Consider the following 16,563-nt stretch of genomic DNA (forward strand, 5'->3'; position numbering starts at 1 on the left):
GGTAGTCATTATCCCATACGTCACTAGCTCATGGACTCTTGCTAATTACATGAAAGAAAACATAATTTATGTAAGAACTTACCTGATAAATTCATTTCTTTCATATTAGCAAGAGTCCATGAGGCCCGCCCTTTTTTTGTGGTGGTTATGATTTTTGTATAAAGCACAATTATTCCAATTCCTTATTTTATATGCTTTCGCACTTTTTTATCACCCCACTTCTTGGCTATTCGTTAAACTGAATTGTGGGTGTGGTGAGGGGTGTATTTATAGGCATTTTGAGGTTTGGGAAACTTTGCCCCTCCTGGTAGGAATGTATATCCCATACGTCACTAGCTCATGGACTCTTGCTAATATGAAAGAAATGAATTTATCAGGTAAGTTCTTACATAAATTATGTTTTCTCAGGTTCGCCTTCCTAGACAGGCATTACTAGTTTGTGGCTCTTCCCTTCGGGTTAGCCACGGCACCAAGAATCTTTTCGAAGGTTCTAAGGTCCCTTCTGGCGGGTCTAAGGCTGCGGGGCATAGCAGTAGCCCCTTACCTAGACGACATTCTGATACAGGCGTCGACTTTCCAAATCGCCAGGTCCCATACGGACATTGTTCTGGCATTCCTGAGGTCTCACAGGTGGAAGGTGAACGAAGGAAAGTGTTCTCTCTCCCCTCTCACAAGAGTTTCCTTCCTAGGAACTCTGATAGTTTCAGTAGAAATGAAAATTTTTCTGACAGAGGTCAGGTTGTCAAAGCTTCTAACTTCGTGCCGTGCTCTTTATTCCACTTCTCAGCGTCAGTGGCTCAGTGTATGGAAGTAAGCGGCTTAATGGTAGCGGCAATGGACATAGTTCCGTTTGCCCGCCTACATCTCAGACCACTGCAACTTTGCATGCTCAATCAGTGGAATGGGGATTACACAGATTTGTCCCCTCTACTAAATCTGGATCAAGAGACCAGGGATTCTCTTCTCTGGTGGCTATCTCGGGTCCATCTGTCCAGAGGAATGAGTTTCCACAGGCCAGAATGGACTATAGTGACGGCAGATGCCAGCCTTCTGGGGTGCAGTCTGGAACTCCCTGAAGTCTCAGGGTTCGTGGACTCAGGAGGAAGCCCTTCTTCCGATAAACATTCTGAAACTAAGAGGGATATTCAATGCTCTTCAGGCTTGGCCCAGCTAGCTGCGGTCAGGTTCATCAGATTTCAGTCGGACAACATCACGACTGTAGCCTATATCAACCATCAGGGGGGAACAAGGAGCCCCCTGGCAATGTTGGAGGTTTCAAAGATAATTCTATGGGCAGAGGTTCACTCTTGCCATCTCTCAGCTATCCATATCCCAGGAGTAGAGAACTGGGAGGCAGATTTTCTAAGTCGGCAGACTTTTCATCCGGGGAGTGGGAGCTTCATCCGGAGGTATTTGCCCAGTTGATTCAACTATGGGGCAAACCAGAACTGGATCTCATGGCGTCTCGTCAGAATGCCAAGCTTCCTTGTTACGGGTCCAGGTCCAGGGATCCCAAGGCAGCGCTGATAGATGCTCTAGCAGCGCCCTGGTCCTTCAGCCTGGCTTATGTGTTTCCACCGTTTCCTCTGCTCCATTGTCTGATCGCCAAGATCAAGCAGGAGACAGCTTTGGGGATTTTGATAGCTCCTGCGTGGTCATCTTTTCCACCATGGACTCTGCCGCTAAGGCAGGACCTTCTACTTCTGCGTCTGACTGCTTGGAGATTGAACGCTTGATTCTATCAAAGCGTGGTTTTTCCGAGTAACCAGGAAAATCTATAATAAGATATGGTGTAAATATCTTCATTGGTGTGAATCCAAGGGTTACTCATGGAGTAAAGTCAGGATTCCTAGGATATTATCCTTTCTCCAAGAGGGATTGGAGAAGGGATTGTCAGCTAGTTCCCTAAAGGGACAGATTTCTGCTCTGTCTATTCTTTTGCACAAACGTCTGGCTGAGGTTCCAGACGTCCAGGCGTTTTGTCAGGCTTTGGTTAGAATCAAGCCTGTGTTTAAACCTTTTGCTCCGCCATGGAGTTTAAATTTAGTTCTTAAAGTTCTTCAAGGGGTTCCGTTTGAACCTTTGCATTTCATAGATATTAAACTTTTATCTTGGAAATTTCTGTTTTTAGTAGCTATCTCCTCGGCTCGAAGCGTTTCGGAGTTATCTGCTTTACAGTGTGATTCCCCTTATCTGATTTTCCATGGAGATAAGGTAGTTTTACGTACCAAACCTGGGTTTCTTCATAAATTGGTATCTAATAAAAATATCAATCAGGAGATTGTTGTTCCTTCATTTTGTCCTAATCCTTCTTCAAATAAGGAACGTCTCTTACACAACCTTGATGTGGTTCGTGCTTTAAAGTTTTATTTACAAGCTACGAAGGATTTTCGTCAAACATCTGCTTTGTTTGTTGTCTACTCTGGACAGAGGAGAGGCCAAAAGGCGTTGGCAACTTCTCTTTCTTTTTGGCTAAGAAGCTTAATCCGCTTAGCTTATGAGACTGCTGGCCAGCAGCCTCCTGAAAGAATTACTGCTCATTCCACTAGAGCGGTGGCTTCCACATGGGCTTTTAAAAATGAGGCTTCTGTTGAACAGATTTGTAAGGCGGCGACTTGGTCTTCGCTTCATACTTTTTCTAAATTCTACAAATTTGATACTTTTGCTTCTTCGGAGGCTATTTTTGGGAGAAAGGTCTTACAGGCAGTGGTGCCTTCCGTTTAAGTTCCTGCCTTGTCCCTCCCTTCATCAGTGTCTTAAAGCTTTGGTATTGGTATCCCACAAGTAATGGATGAACCCGTGGACTGGATACACCTTTACAAGAGAAAACAACATTTATGCTTACCTGATAAATTTATTTCTCTTGTGGTGTATCCAGTCCACGGCCCGCCCTGTCATTTTAAGACAGGTGCTTTTTATTTTTAAACTACAGTCACCACTGCACCCTATAGTTTCTACTTTTTTTCTTGCTTGTCTTCGTTCGAATGACTGGGGGTGGCAGTTAGGGGAGGAGCTATATGGACAGCTCTGCTGTGGGTGTCCTCTTGCAGCTGCCTGTTGGGAAGGTGAATATCCCACAAGTAATGGATGAACCTGTGGACTGGATACACCAGAAGAGAAATAAATTTATCAGGTAAGCATAAATTTTGTTTTTTAATCGGATTTTTAAAAACCGGGCACTTTAGCATCAAAATTGACATTCACTTTAAAGGGACATGAAACCCAACATTTTTCTTTCATGATTCAGACAGTGAATACACTTTTCTACAACATTCCAAATCCCTATTTAAATTTTCTTCATTCTTTAGGTATCCTTTGTTGAAAAAATTAGCAATGTACATGGGTGAGCCAATCACGAGGCATCTATGTGCAACCACCAATCAGCAGCTACTGAGCCTGTTTAGATATGCATTTCAACAAAGGATATCAAGAGAATGAAGCAAATTAGATAATAGAAGTTAATTGGAAAGTTGATTAAAATTGCATGCTCTATCTGAATCATGAGAGACAAATCGTTTATGTACCTTGTATATGTGTATATATGCACTGTATTATAACATTTTCTGTTATTTATAAAAGGTTACAGGGACATGAAACCAATTTTTTTTTCATGATTCAGATAGAGCATGTAATTTTTCACAATTTTACAATTCCAATTATTCTATATAAAATACACACACAATTTATTATCATGTGATATGATTTTCTTCTATATGTAGCTGTGCAGGTGACTAGGAATACAGAGAGGGGATGTCACAAATCTCCACACTTTTATTGAAATTGGTGCTAAAAAAAGGTTCATTTGTATTAATGATTAAAAGAAAAGTACACTTGAGCTGTTGTTGCTGTAAAGCCTGTAATCACACCCCCTATTATGCCAGACTTTCTTTATTTTAGATCATTCATTTTTGAAGACCCTTTTCTCCCCAAAGCATCTACTCATTTGTTATTGTCATTTAATGTAATTTATCTTTACACAAAGAAACCTGCATCTGTGAATCTTAACTTGCACAACAGAACAATTTCATAATCTATAAGTAAAACTACAATGATAACCGCATAAATCAGGAAAGGGATTAAAAAGACATGTTTTATGGAAAACCGAAGATCATCAGTAAGAAATGGATGAGATATGGCACCACAAGGCATAACATATGCTGGTCACTGTATTACTAAGGTCCTCTTTATCTTGCATTTCTCACATCTGCCTATCAATCACTGGGGCTGACCCACGGATGAGACAAAATTCAGGCCTCTTCATTCCCTTCTTTCTCCCTCATTTGTTTAAGTTCAGTGTTTTTCCCTCCCTAGCTCTTATACATGGGGCCAGGCGAGCAGCCTTCCCCTGGCTAGGTCAGTGAAAGTCACCACCTTGCCACAGCCAGTGACTCCCCACTCACTACATCCAGACTTTGCTTTCTTTGGAGGACAGGAAGGATAATTTCAGAACCCAGAGGGTGGAATGACACGTGAGTGCCTGTTACAAACATCTGCCGTTTCAACTAGCAGCATCTCATGGGAAATACAGGCCAAGGACATTCTGATTAAATGTTGCAATCTGTGCTGCAGCTCTGCGGGTTACCATGACTGACTGTGACATGACATGTACTGCTCAGTGCTACCTTTGTACATAGTAATTCTATCCAGACTTTGCTAGCATCATTTACCGACATTTATCTAGTTTCTATTTAGACTGACATTTTACATTTGCATAGTGGCTCAATCTAGCCGTAATGCAAATTGATGACTAGGAATGGAAAAGCTTATCTATGAAGCTATCAGAGGGTTAATGCAACCTTAAAGATGCTTATTAGTTTGTCATTTTTCAATCCTTGAATATTTTACTTTTTTGCACATTCTACACAGCCTTTGAGATAGGACAGCAAGAAAGAAGTATTTCTTCTAAAATGGAAAGACCAATCCTCAATAATTTGCAAGATGGTATTCAGTCTCTCACTGCTGTGTAGCAAGGGAATGATTTATGAAATGTAGTGGTGTGTGATATAGAGGCGCAGGTATTTCTTCTTCGGTGCTCCAAAATTGCCTGAGAATGGGAGGGCTTTATTTCTATGTGTGTAGATCAACACCACATAATTAGTGCAGTATACTTACTCTGAAAAAATTCAGAGTCCAGCTTCCTCTTCAAGAGTTAATCTGTGTGATGTATTACGATTAAAGATTCCCCAAATCCACTGTGGCTGTGAATACAGGTTAACGTACTCAAAACAATGTATAGCTGATAACAAAATGTGCGGTATACTTACTCCGATAAAATAGGAATCCGGCTCCTTGTACAGCGCTCCCGCTGATGTGATTAAAAGATTCCAAAAGGCAGCAAGGAAAATTCATAAGATACAAATTTATTTAAAAGTGTCACTATGGATAGATAGATAAAAGCTCATAAACAAAAGCTCTACGCGTTTCAACGATGTTTCGTCTTTCTCAAGAGCAATAAAATAATGGAATGCTCTGCTTTATGAAAGCAGAGCATTTCTGGTTTTTAACAGATATAAAAAAGTATTGGTATTTTAACATGTTACAATGCTTGAAAGAAAAGGTTTAGCTAAAGCTGTTTGAATTGTTACTGATTCTTAATCATCCCTAGGGACAAAGTACTCACTGGCTAATAATGACAGCATGCTGGTTTATTGGTTGCTAATGATCTGCCTCCTCTAGCATGAAAAAAGCAAAACCTCCTGCCCCCTGACAGAAAGTTGGCGTTGAAGAATAATTTCAACTCCAACAGGACAAAGATCAGAAGCGCACACCCCAATAACCAACTGGCTTAAGAAAAGATCAGTGTATTGGAATAACTCCTGGATCTCAATCCTATAGAAAATGTTTGGAGTGATGAAGAAAGAGCTGTACGCGGAAGATCGCCTTGCCAACCTGAGGGATGTTGAATTGAAAGAAGAGTGGGACCCAGTTGCTACATGTGGGGTGTCAGCATGATAGAGACAATCATAACCTCACTCAGTAGGGAGCCATTTCACACCCCTGGGCCAAATACATAAATATTATTTTGTCACTACATTAATTCCAGTCCTTTCTTTCTAGTGAGTAACCCACACAAATAATACTTCAAATGCACCGATATACCTATAATTAGCATTCACCGCCCAGTATGCAAAAAGGTTATTCGTTTTTATTAATAACCGTGTATCTTAAACCACAACACTACTTTTTACTTTCTAAAATCAAACTCTTTGGATTCCACATTTTAGCATGAAATCAAAATGTAGTATTATATGTACGCGTTTTCTTCTTTATTCAGGCTCCCTCTTTCAGATGAGGTGTTGTATTCTTCAATAGGTGCGTTTTAAAGGAACATGAAACCCACATTTTTTTTCTTTCATGTTTGATAGAGCATAACATGTAAAAAATAAATAACTTCCAGTTTATTTCTATTATCAAATTGGCTTCATTCTCTTGGTATCCTTTTTCTGAGGAAGCAATGCACTACTGAAAGCTAGCCGAACACTTCAGATGAGCCGATGACAGAAGGCATATATGTGTAGCCACTAATCAGCTAGCTCCCAGTAGTGTAGTGTTGCTTCAATGCCTACCTCACTATGCTTTTCAACAAATGATACCAATAAAATGAAACAAACTAGGTAATGGTAGTAAACTTGAAAGTTGTTTAAAATTGCGTGATCTATCTGAATCATGAAAGAAACAAACATTTTAGGTTTTTTGTCCCTTTTAATAGCCCGTGTCCTTCACAGCATAAGTTATGTGAATACTTTCCCTTTTCTTTTATTCTCTTCTGCTGCCTTAAAGAGAAGGAACCACTGGTCCTTACGGCAATGAGTATGAGAAATGTGGACGATACAATTGAACACTTCTATATGTACTTGTAGCATTAAACGTACAAAGTATGTATAAAGTCACGCGCCGTACTTCTTGACATCAGGCATACATTAGAAAGGAACCTTTAATCTTATTTGTAGATGACTCTCATCCATTCTGTAAACCTATAATGGAAGGGGGATTCTCCATGAAAACCCAGTTCACCAGTTGTCTGTGTACTGATTAATATAAAAAATTCATACAGAATACTCGTGCCGCACCACAAACATCATTTCCTGATTTAATAATATCCAATAATAAAGGATTAGCCAATAATATAATACAATTGTAACAATTAATACAAATAAATAAAAGCATCTCAAGTAAAGTAAAATGTGCATGGTTAAATTTTGAACCCACATAGTACCGCTTATGGTTCTCTGTATACCACACTTTCTCGCTAAGCAGTGATTGTCCTCAAATCACATAGAAAAACGTCCTGCAGGCTCACACTGCTTACAAATTACTACATTGGCATAAACCATTTATTGGTTAAGAATACCAGCCAAAAATTGTACACAATACCACTTGTGAAAAGAAGACGAGATTTCAATAGGGTGTAAAGAATTTTGATATCCATTACACTTGCACATTTTGCACATTATTGTTTAAAACGCCTAGGCAAGTATTGTGAGATTCAGCGTCTAATCTCTCAGGGAATCCATTTTTAAGATAAATATATGCATTCAATTTTTTTTTTTAAACCAGGGCTTGACAAATCCCTTCCCTGGCTTTTATGCAAACATTACATGTGGTTATTTGTTGTTAATAATGTAATACTTTTCTTTACTGACCCTAGCCAAGTATGGGTTAATATGGATTTTATGTAAAACATCTCATGGTGTTTGCTGTCCCGTTTTAAATAGGTTACTGGCTCTCAAACTTAATATAAATTTGCCTACGCCAAATTTAAACATTAACCTTGATTTGCTTTCAACAGCTGCAATACCCAATATTAATTATTGTTTTGTTCTCTTTTTGTTTTACAGCAATGCACCTCTTGCTTTTTCCTCCAAAGTATGTTATGTTAAGTTCCGTGATCCTTCGAGTGTCGGCGTGGCCCAGCATCTAACTAACACCGTTTTTATTGACAGAGCTTTGATAGTAGTACCCTGCGCAGAAGGTTGGTATTAATGTTGTCGTCTTGATGTTGCTCACTGGATTTATAATATTTAAATACACTCTGAAAAGTAAGCTGTGCTTGTCTTATAGTCTATCATCTGGTAACCCTGTTTTACTAGAAACGCCTGATAACTTTTGATCTTGGTTTTTATACAGCCTTAATTTGTTCATCCTATGCATAGGTCTAAAGCTAAGTTATTACATTATTCTATAAATCTTGGTGGGTCATTTTCTCAAGAAGGTTCTCTGAACCTAAATCTCTTTAAAAGTTTCAGTAGACAATATCCGTACATTTGTGCAACAACAATTCCAGCACTTTATTTTGTAAATGCTGATACTTTGATGTAGCAAATTATAGGTACATAACATTACATTTCGCCATAGTTTAGCTTAATTTAAAATCAATGAGAAAATAAAAATAAAATCATTCTTATGCAATATCTATATTCGATAATAAAAATAAGTATGAGGTCATCAGTATCCTAGGGAAAAAATAAACGTTGTACCATGTTCACTTTTAAAACCTATGAATGCACTACACATGATACATTTATATTAAATTTAGGACCCAAGCAAGGTTATGATAGATATGATTCTTACCTTGAATAATTTTATCGATATTCTATTGGAGTTGGCTGCTATTTGTTTCTCAAGTCACTGTGAGTAAGATAATATTTGTAAGTTATGGATTGCATGAAACGCAACCTTTAATAAATAGCAGCAAACCAAATAAATGATTATGGTAGTTAATATTGCAATACCAATAACCATTTGTAGCATATTAAACTTGGGACCCAACTTGTATGTCAAGGAGCCAGGGTAATAATTTTAGAAAAAGAGGCTCTTGGCCCTGTTTTCTGTTCTTATGTCTCTGGCATTTTCTCAGTAGTCTGTCCACTCTAAAAGGGATGTGAAAATAACTACAGTATACTATTGCAAATCAGTTTGCAGTGACAGATTTTTTTCTCTTGTAAGGTGTATCCAGTCCACGGATTCATCCATTACTTGTGGGATATTCTCCTTCCCAACAGGAAGCTGCAAGAGGATCACCCACAGCAGAGCTGTCTATATAGCTCCTCCCCTAACTGCCACCTCCCAGTCATTCTCTTGCAGCTCTCGACAAGGGAAGTAGCTAGAGAGATGTGGTGCATTAATGTAGTTTATCTTCAATCAAAAGTTTTTTATTTTCAAATGGTACCGGAGTTGTACTATTTTAGCCTCAGACAGAAGGTTGAAGAAGAGTCTGCCTGTGGTTTTTGATGATCTTAGCGGTTTGTAACTAAGATCCACTGCTGTTCTCACACATAACTGAAGAGATGGGTAACTTCAGCTGGGGGAATAGCGTGCAGGGTCTCCTGCTCTGAGGTATATGCAGTTTAAATTTTTCTAGAGAGATAAGCTAGAAAATGCTGAGAATACCGGATTTATTTAAGGTAAGCCTGATTAGTGATTTAATAACGACTGGTATCATGCTTGCTGTAAAGGGTAATATTTTTGTTATTTACTCCCATTACTGAATAGATATAACGTTTGCTTGAGGTATATAAATGTTTATTACATATTGGTGATAAAACTTTATTCTGGGGCCCAGTTTTTCCACATGGCTGACTAGATTTTGCCTACGGATAGTTTTTTTAAGGCCCTCTCACTGTGAGTACAGGTTGGGAGGGGCCTATTTTCACGCCTAAATTGCGCAGTAGTTTTTGCAGCTTGAGACATCCAGCTTCCCTGAAGGAGTCCCCTGAACATGCCTTCCAAAGTCGTCGTATGGGCAGGTAGGGCCACAGCAGAGCAGTTGCTTGTGACTGTTTAAAAATGTTTATCGTTTTTTTGATCCGGTTTTGAAACTAAGGGGTTAATCATCCATTTGCAAGTGGGTGCAATGCTATTTCAGTCTATTATACACACTGTAAAAATTTCGTAAAATTTACTGCTTTTTTTCACTGTTTTGCAGTTTCTGTGATTGTTTTTTTCCTCTTAAAGGCACAGTACCGTTTTTATTTTTTGCTTTTTCACATTAATTAAAGTGTTTTCTAAGCTTGCTGGTCTCATTACTAGTCTGTTTAAACATGTCTGACTTAGAGGAAACTCATTGTTCATTATGTTTAGAAGCCATCCCCAAGGCAGAACATAGTGCGATCTGCGATATTATCGCAGAAAGTGGAGCCTGCCTGCAGAAAGAATAGCCAGGTCTGTTAAAGCAGAGAATTTTTTCTTCAACAGGATTTTTTTTTTTTTTTGGTCAGTGCTTTAGTGCAGACAGTACTTTGAAATTATTGGCTAATGGCTGCTCTGCTCCAAAATTGATACTTTTTTAGATGCAATATCATTATTGTTACTTTTACCCGCCAGAACGGCTTCTGCGACTGCGAGGTAAGTCAGTTCTTGGCACAGGGCATGTGTTTTTTTTTTTACCTTTAGCCCTGCTGCGGGCAAGCAGGAGTAAAAGCTTTTTTTAATTTTTATTGTTATTATTGTGTTATTCAATAGTGCTGAGCGGTGGTGCGGCGGTAGTGTGAGAAGAGGGCTGAGTGAGAGCAGGAAAAGAAGCTAGCGCACAACAAATCTTTACAATGCACACATCTCCTACTGCAGCGCATAATTCTTGGAGACCGGCAATGTGTGCTGTATGCCTCAGCGGCGTATCGGCTACGGCACGTCTTAGGACTATGATTTACATTCCGTGGGCAAATTACACAGACCTGCCCCTGCATTAGTGTACAGCATGGTGACTTGCAAGATGAGGTTACACATGCTGTACACTAATGCAGGGGCAGGTTTGTGTAATGAGCCCACAGAATGTAAATCATAGTGCGTGCCGTAGGTGATACGCCGCTGAGGCATACAGCACACATTGCCGGTCTCCAAGAATTATGCGATGCGCTGCAGTAGAAGATGTGTGCATTGTAAAGATTTGTTGTACGCTAGCTTCTTTTCCTGCTCTCACTCAGCCCTCTTCTTTTCTTGCTCTCACTCAGCCCTCTTCTCACACTACCGCTGCACCACCGTTCGGCGCTATTGAATTATTAATGAAGGGGCAGGTCTGTGTAATGAGCCCATGGAAACAGTGAGACTAGGTAGTTAGCCGTATGTAGATCATAGTCCTAAGACGTGCCGTAGGTGATACGCCGCTGAGTCATAGAGCGCACATTGCCGGTCTCCAAGAATATGCTGCAGTAGGAGATGTGTGCAGGACTTAGACAGGGGCAGGTCTGTGCAAAAGAGCCCATGGAAACGGTGAGACTAGGTAGTTAGCCGTATGTAGATTGCTCCACTGTACTTCAGTAGCATGGGATCTGCATTCAACTAGTTGATAATGAAGTAGCAAAAAACGTAATAATAGAGGTAAAATTGTTATCATCAGGGAATTTATGGGGGAAATGTCACAAGCGGAGATTGTTCTTAGAGTAAAGGGACAGCAAACACTGGGATTTTATTACAGAATGTTTAATTGAGGAGCATATGTTTGTGTTGAGGGATCCAGGTGTTGTTCTATCAGTGCCAATTAACTGAAAAACAGTACACCACTTATACAAGTTGTGTGTCTCTCTCTTTGCACCTGGAAAAAAACAATAATCCTTAATGAGAGGGATTTAAAGATGCTCTGTATTCACTTATTGGTAATTAATATGCACATACATGAGTTCTCAGAGAAAAAAAAGTATGTAATGAGAGGAAACAAAAAAATAAAATGCCCTTAAAAATCAGTTCAGTGGCATAATATGCAGCATGATAAATTTGCTTTTTGTACACATTTTTTTTTCTAAAGTCTCATTGATATAAAAAAGTTAATAAAGTGAGTTTTTTTTAATATACAGAGAACAAAATTCCAGTGGGAGGCATATGTCCCCTTCCCATCCAGATGCCCATGTGCACATATACATAAGAAAAAAGCATTAAGCCAAAGAGCACATGTCTGCATGGGAATTGTATAGATTAATATTGACTCATATTTGGTAAAATAGGGTATACAGTCCTCAGGAGCTCCAGATATTAGCTGTATCTCTATTTGAGAATAGATGAGTTAGTTTAGTCATTTTAATAGGTTCTACAGTGAGATTCCAACATTGTGTTCTGTTTGTAGCCATCAAAGACTTTATTTAGTATACCACTGTGTATATGGTGTGTGTGTGTGTGTGTGTGTATATGGTGTGTGTGTATGTATATGGTGTGTGTGTGTATATGGTGTGTGTGTGTATGGTGTGTGTGTGTATATAGTGTGTGTGTGTGTGTGTGCATATGGTGTGTGTGTATATGGTGTGTGTGTGTATATAGTGTGTGTGTGTGTATATGGTGTGTGTGTGTGTGTATATGGTGTGTGTGTGTGTGTATATGGTGTGTGTGTGTGTATATGGTGTGTGTGTGTGTATATGGTGTGTGTGTGTGTATATGGTGTGTGTGTATATGGTGTGTGTGTGTATATGGTGTGTGTATATGGTGTGTGTGTATATGGTGTGTGTGTGTGTATGGTGTGTGTGTGTATATAGTGTGTGTGTGTGTGTATATGGTGTGTGTGTATATGGTGTGTGTATATGGTGTGTGTGTATATGGTGTGTGTGTGTATATGGTGAGTGTGTGTGTGTATATAGTGTGTGTGTGTGTGTGTATATGGTGTGTGTGTGTGTATATGGTGTGTGTGTATATGGTGTGTGTGTATATATGGTGTGTATGGTGTGTGTGTGTGTATATATGTTGTATACACAGGCTGTACATGAACCTGTCCTCATGCACACCAAGTAAGGGCAAAAAACACAGCAACACCAGCTTCTTAAAGACACTGCAGAAAATTTTTCACTAAAAAAAATCTCATCGCAGAAAATGAAAAAAAGTTCTGCCTCTGGGGAAGCCATTGTGGAACCCCCTCTTAGAATTTGTTCCAAATGCACTGATTTTACTGTAGATTACAAAGACCATATTCTGGCTTAAAAAAATTTATCACCAGAAGAAATTGACAAGAAGGAAGTTATGCCGTCTAACTCTCCCCACGTGTCAGAACCTATAAGTCCCGCTCAGGGGACGCCAAGTACATCTAGCGCGCCCATTGCGTATACCTTGCAAGACATGGCGGCAGTTATGAATCATACCCTTACAGAGGTATTATCTAAACTGCCAGGATTGCAAGGAAAGCGAGATAGCTCTGGGACTAGAATAAATACAGAGCTCTCTGACGCTTTAGTGGCTATGTCTGATACACCCTCACAATGTACTGAAGCTGAAGCAGGGGAGCTTCAATCTGTGGGTAATTTTTCTAAATCAGGGAAGTTACTTCAACCTGATATGTCTACATTTAAATTTAGTCTTGAGCACCTCCGCGTTTTGCTCAGGGAGGTCTTAGCAACTCTGGACGACTGTGACACTATTGTAGTCCCAGAGAAATTATGTAGATTGGATAAATACTATGCAGTACCTACTTACACTGATGTTTTTCCAATCCCTAAAAGGTTTTCTGAAATTATTACTAAGGAATGGGATAGACCCAGGTGTACCGTTCTCTCCCCCTCCTGTTTTTAAAAAGATGTTTCCTATAGACGCCGCTACACGGGACTTATGGCAGACGGTCCCTAAGGTGGAGGGAGCAGTTTCTACTCTAGCTAAGCGTACCACTATCCCTGTCGAGGACAGTTGTGCTTTTCTAGATCCAATGGATAAAAAATTAGAGGGTTACCTTAAGAAAATTTTTATTCAACAAGGTTTTATTCTCCAGCCTCTTGCATGCATTGCCCCAGTCACTGCTGCTGCGGCTTTCTGGTTTGAGTCTCTAGAGGAGGCTCAACAGGTTGAAACCCCGTTGGAAGATATTATTGACGAGCTTAAGGCTCTTAAGCTAGCCAATTCATTTGTTTCTGACGCCGTTGTTCATTTAACCAAGCTAACGGCTAAAAATTCAGGTTTTGCTATTCAGGCGCGTTGGGCGCTATGGCTTAAATCCTGGTCAGCTGACGTGACTTCAAAGTCTAAACTTCTCAACATTCCCTTCAAAGGACAGACCCTATTCGGGCCTGGACTGAAGGAGATAATTTCTGACATCACTGGAGGAAAAGGTCACGCCCTTCCTCAAGATAGGTCCAACAAATTAAGGACCAAACAGTCTAGTTTTCGGCCCTTTCGAAACTTCAAGAGTGGCGCAGCTTCAACTTCCTCTAACACAAAACAAGAGGGAACTTTTGCCCAGTCTAAGCCGGTCTGGAGACCTAACCAGGCTTGGAACAAGGGGAAACGGGCCAAAAAGCCTGCTGTTGCCTCTAAGACAGCATGAAGGAGCAGCCCCCAATCCGGAAACGGATCTAGTAGGGGGCAGACTCTCTCTCTTCGCCCAGGCTTGGGCAAGAGATGTCCAGGATCCCTGGGCATTGGAAATTGTGTCCAAGGGTTATCTTCTGGAATTCAAAACCTCTCCCCCAAAAGGGAGATTTCATCTCTCACTTTTATCTGCAAACCAGATAAAGAGAAAGGCATTCTTACATTGTGTTCAAGACCTTCTAGTTATGGGAGTGATCCACCCAGTTCCGCAGGAGGAACAAGGACAGGGCTTCTTTTCAAATCTGTTTGTTGTTCCCAAGAAAGAGGGAACATTCAGACCAAGCTTAGATCTCAAGATCTTAAACAAATTTCTCAGAGTCCCATCCTTCAAGATGGAGACTATTCGAACCATCCTTCCTATGATCCAGGAGGGTCAATATATGACTACCGTAGACTTAAAGGATGCTTATCTTCACATCTCGATACACAAAGATCATCATCGTTTTCTCAGGTTTGCCTTTCTAGACAGGCACTACCAGTTTGTGGCTCTTCCCTTCGGGTTGGCCACGGCTCCAAGAGTCTTTACAAAGGTTCTAGGGTCCCTTCTAGCGGTCCTAAGGCCGCGGGGTATAGCAGTAGCCCCTTACTTAGACGACATTCTGATACAGGTGTCGACTTTTCAAATTGCCAGGTCCCACACGGACATTGTTCTGGCATTTCTGAGGTCCCATGGGTGGAAGGTGAACGAAGAAAAGAGTTCTCTATCACCTCTAACAAAAGTTTAATTCCTAGGGATTCTGATAGATTCGGTAGAAATGAAGATTTACCTAACGAAGGCCAGATTGTCAAAACTTCTAGACTCTTGCCGTGTTCTTTATTCCACTTCTCGTCCTTCAGTGGCTCAGTGTATGGAAGTAATCGGTTTAATGGTAGCGGCAATGGACATAGTACCGTTTGCCCGCCTACATCTCAGACCGCTGCAACTTTGCATGCTCAGTTAGTGGAATGGGGATTACACAGATTTGTCCCCTCTGCTAAATCTGGATCGAGAAACCAGGGATTCTCTTCTCTGGTGGCTATCTCGGGTCCATCTGTCCAAGGGGATGAGCTTCCGCAGGCCAGATTGGACTATAGTAACGACAGATGCCAGCCTTCTGGGCTGGGGTGCAGTCTGGAACTCCCTGAAGGCTCAGGGCTCGTGGACTCAGGAGGAGGCACCCCTTCCGATAAACATTCTGGAAATAAGAGCAATATTCAATGCTCTTCAGGCTTGGCCTCAGCTAGCTGCGGCCAGGTTCATCAGATTTCAGTCGGACAACATCATGACTGTAGCCTATATCAACCATCAGGGGGGAACAAGGAGCCCCCTGGCAATGTTGGAGGTTTCAAAGATAATTCTATGGGCAGAGGTTCACTCTTGCCATCTCTCAGCTATCCATATCCCAGGAGTAGAGAACTGGGAGGCGGATTTTCTAAGTCGGCAGACTTTTCATCCGGGGGAGTGGGAGCTCCATCCGGAGGTATTTGCCCAGCTGATTCAATTATGGGGCAAACCAGAACTGGATCTCATGGCGTCTCGTCAGAACGCCAAACTTCCTTGTTACGGGTCTAGGTCAACGGATTCCCAGGCAGCGCTGATAGATGCTCTAGCAGCGCCCTGGTCCTTCAGCCTGGCTTATGTGTTTCCACCGTTTCCTCTGCTCCCTCGGCTGATTGCCAAGATCAAGCAGGAGAGAGCTTCGGTGATTTTGATAGCTCCTGCGTGGCCACGCAGGACTTGGTATGCAGATCTGGTGGACATGTCATCCTTTCCACCATGGACTCTGCCGCTGAGGCAGGACCTTCTACTTCAAGGTCCCTTCAAACATCCAAATCTAATTTCTCTGCGTCTGACTGCTTGGAGATTGAATGCTTGATTTTATCAAAGCGTGGTTTTTCCGAGTCGGTCATTGATACCTTAAATTTAGGCTCGAAAGCCTGTCACCAGGAAAATCTATCATAAGATATGGTGTAAATATCTTCATTGGTGTGAATCCAAGGGTTTCTGATGGAGTAAAGTCAGGATTCTCAGGATATTATCTTTTCTCCAAGGATTGGAGAAGGGATTGTCAGCTAGTTCCTTAAAGGGACAGATTTCTGCTCTGTCTATTCTTTTGCACAAGCGTCTGGCGGATGTTCCAGACGTTCAGGCGTTTTGTCAGGCTTTAGTTAGAATCAAGCCTGTGTTTAAACCTGTTGCTCCGCCATGGAGTTTAAATTTAGTTCTTAAAGTTCTTCAAGGGGTTTCGTTTGAACCTCTGCATTCCATAGATATCAAGCTTTTATCTTGGAAAGTTCTGTTTTTGGTAGCTA

The 16,563-nt window shown here is 40.8% G+C and overlaps 1 protein-coding gene across 1 annotated transcript in view; it reads left to right on the forward strand.

Moving 5' to 3' along the window:
• SREK1 (splicing regulatory glutamic acid and lysine rich protein 1) overlaps positions 1-16,563 on the forward strand; it is a gene marked incomplete in the record, with an annotated part of 208,720 nt that overhangs the window by 27,112 nt on the left and 165,045 nt on the right. The window contains 1 exon segment of the mRNA XM_053701343.1: positions 7,839-7,972. Coding sequence (XP_053557318.1) covers positions 7,839-7,972 — 134 coding nt within the window.

The sequence above is a fragment of the Bombina bombina genome, chromosome 2, assembly GCF_027579735.1.
Source record: "Bombina bombina isolate aBomBom1 chromosome 2, aBomBom1.pri, whole genome shotgun sequence".
NCBI lineage: Eukaryota > Metazoa > Chordata > Amphibia > Anura > Bombinatoridae > Bombina > Bombina bombina.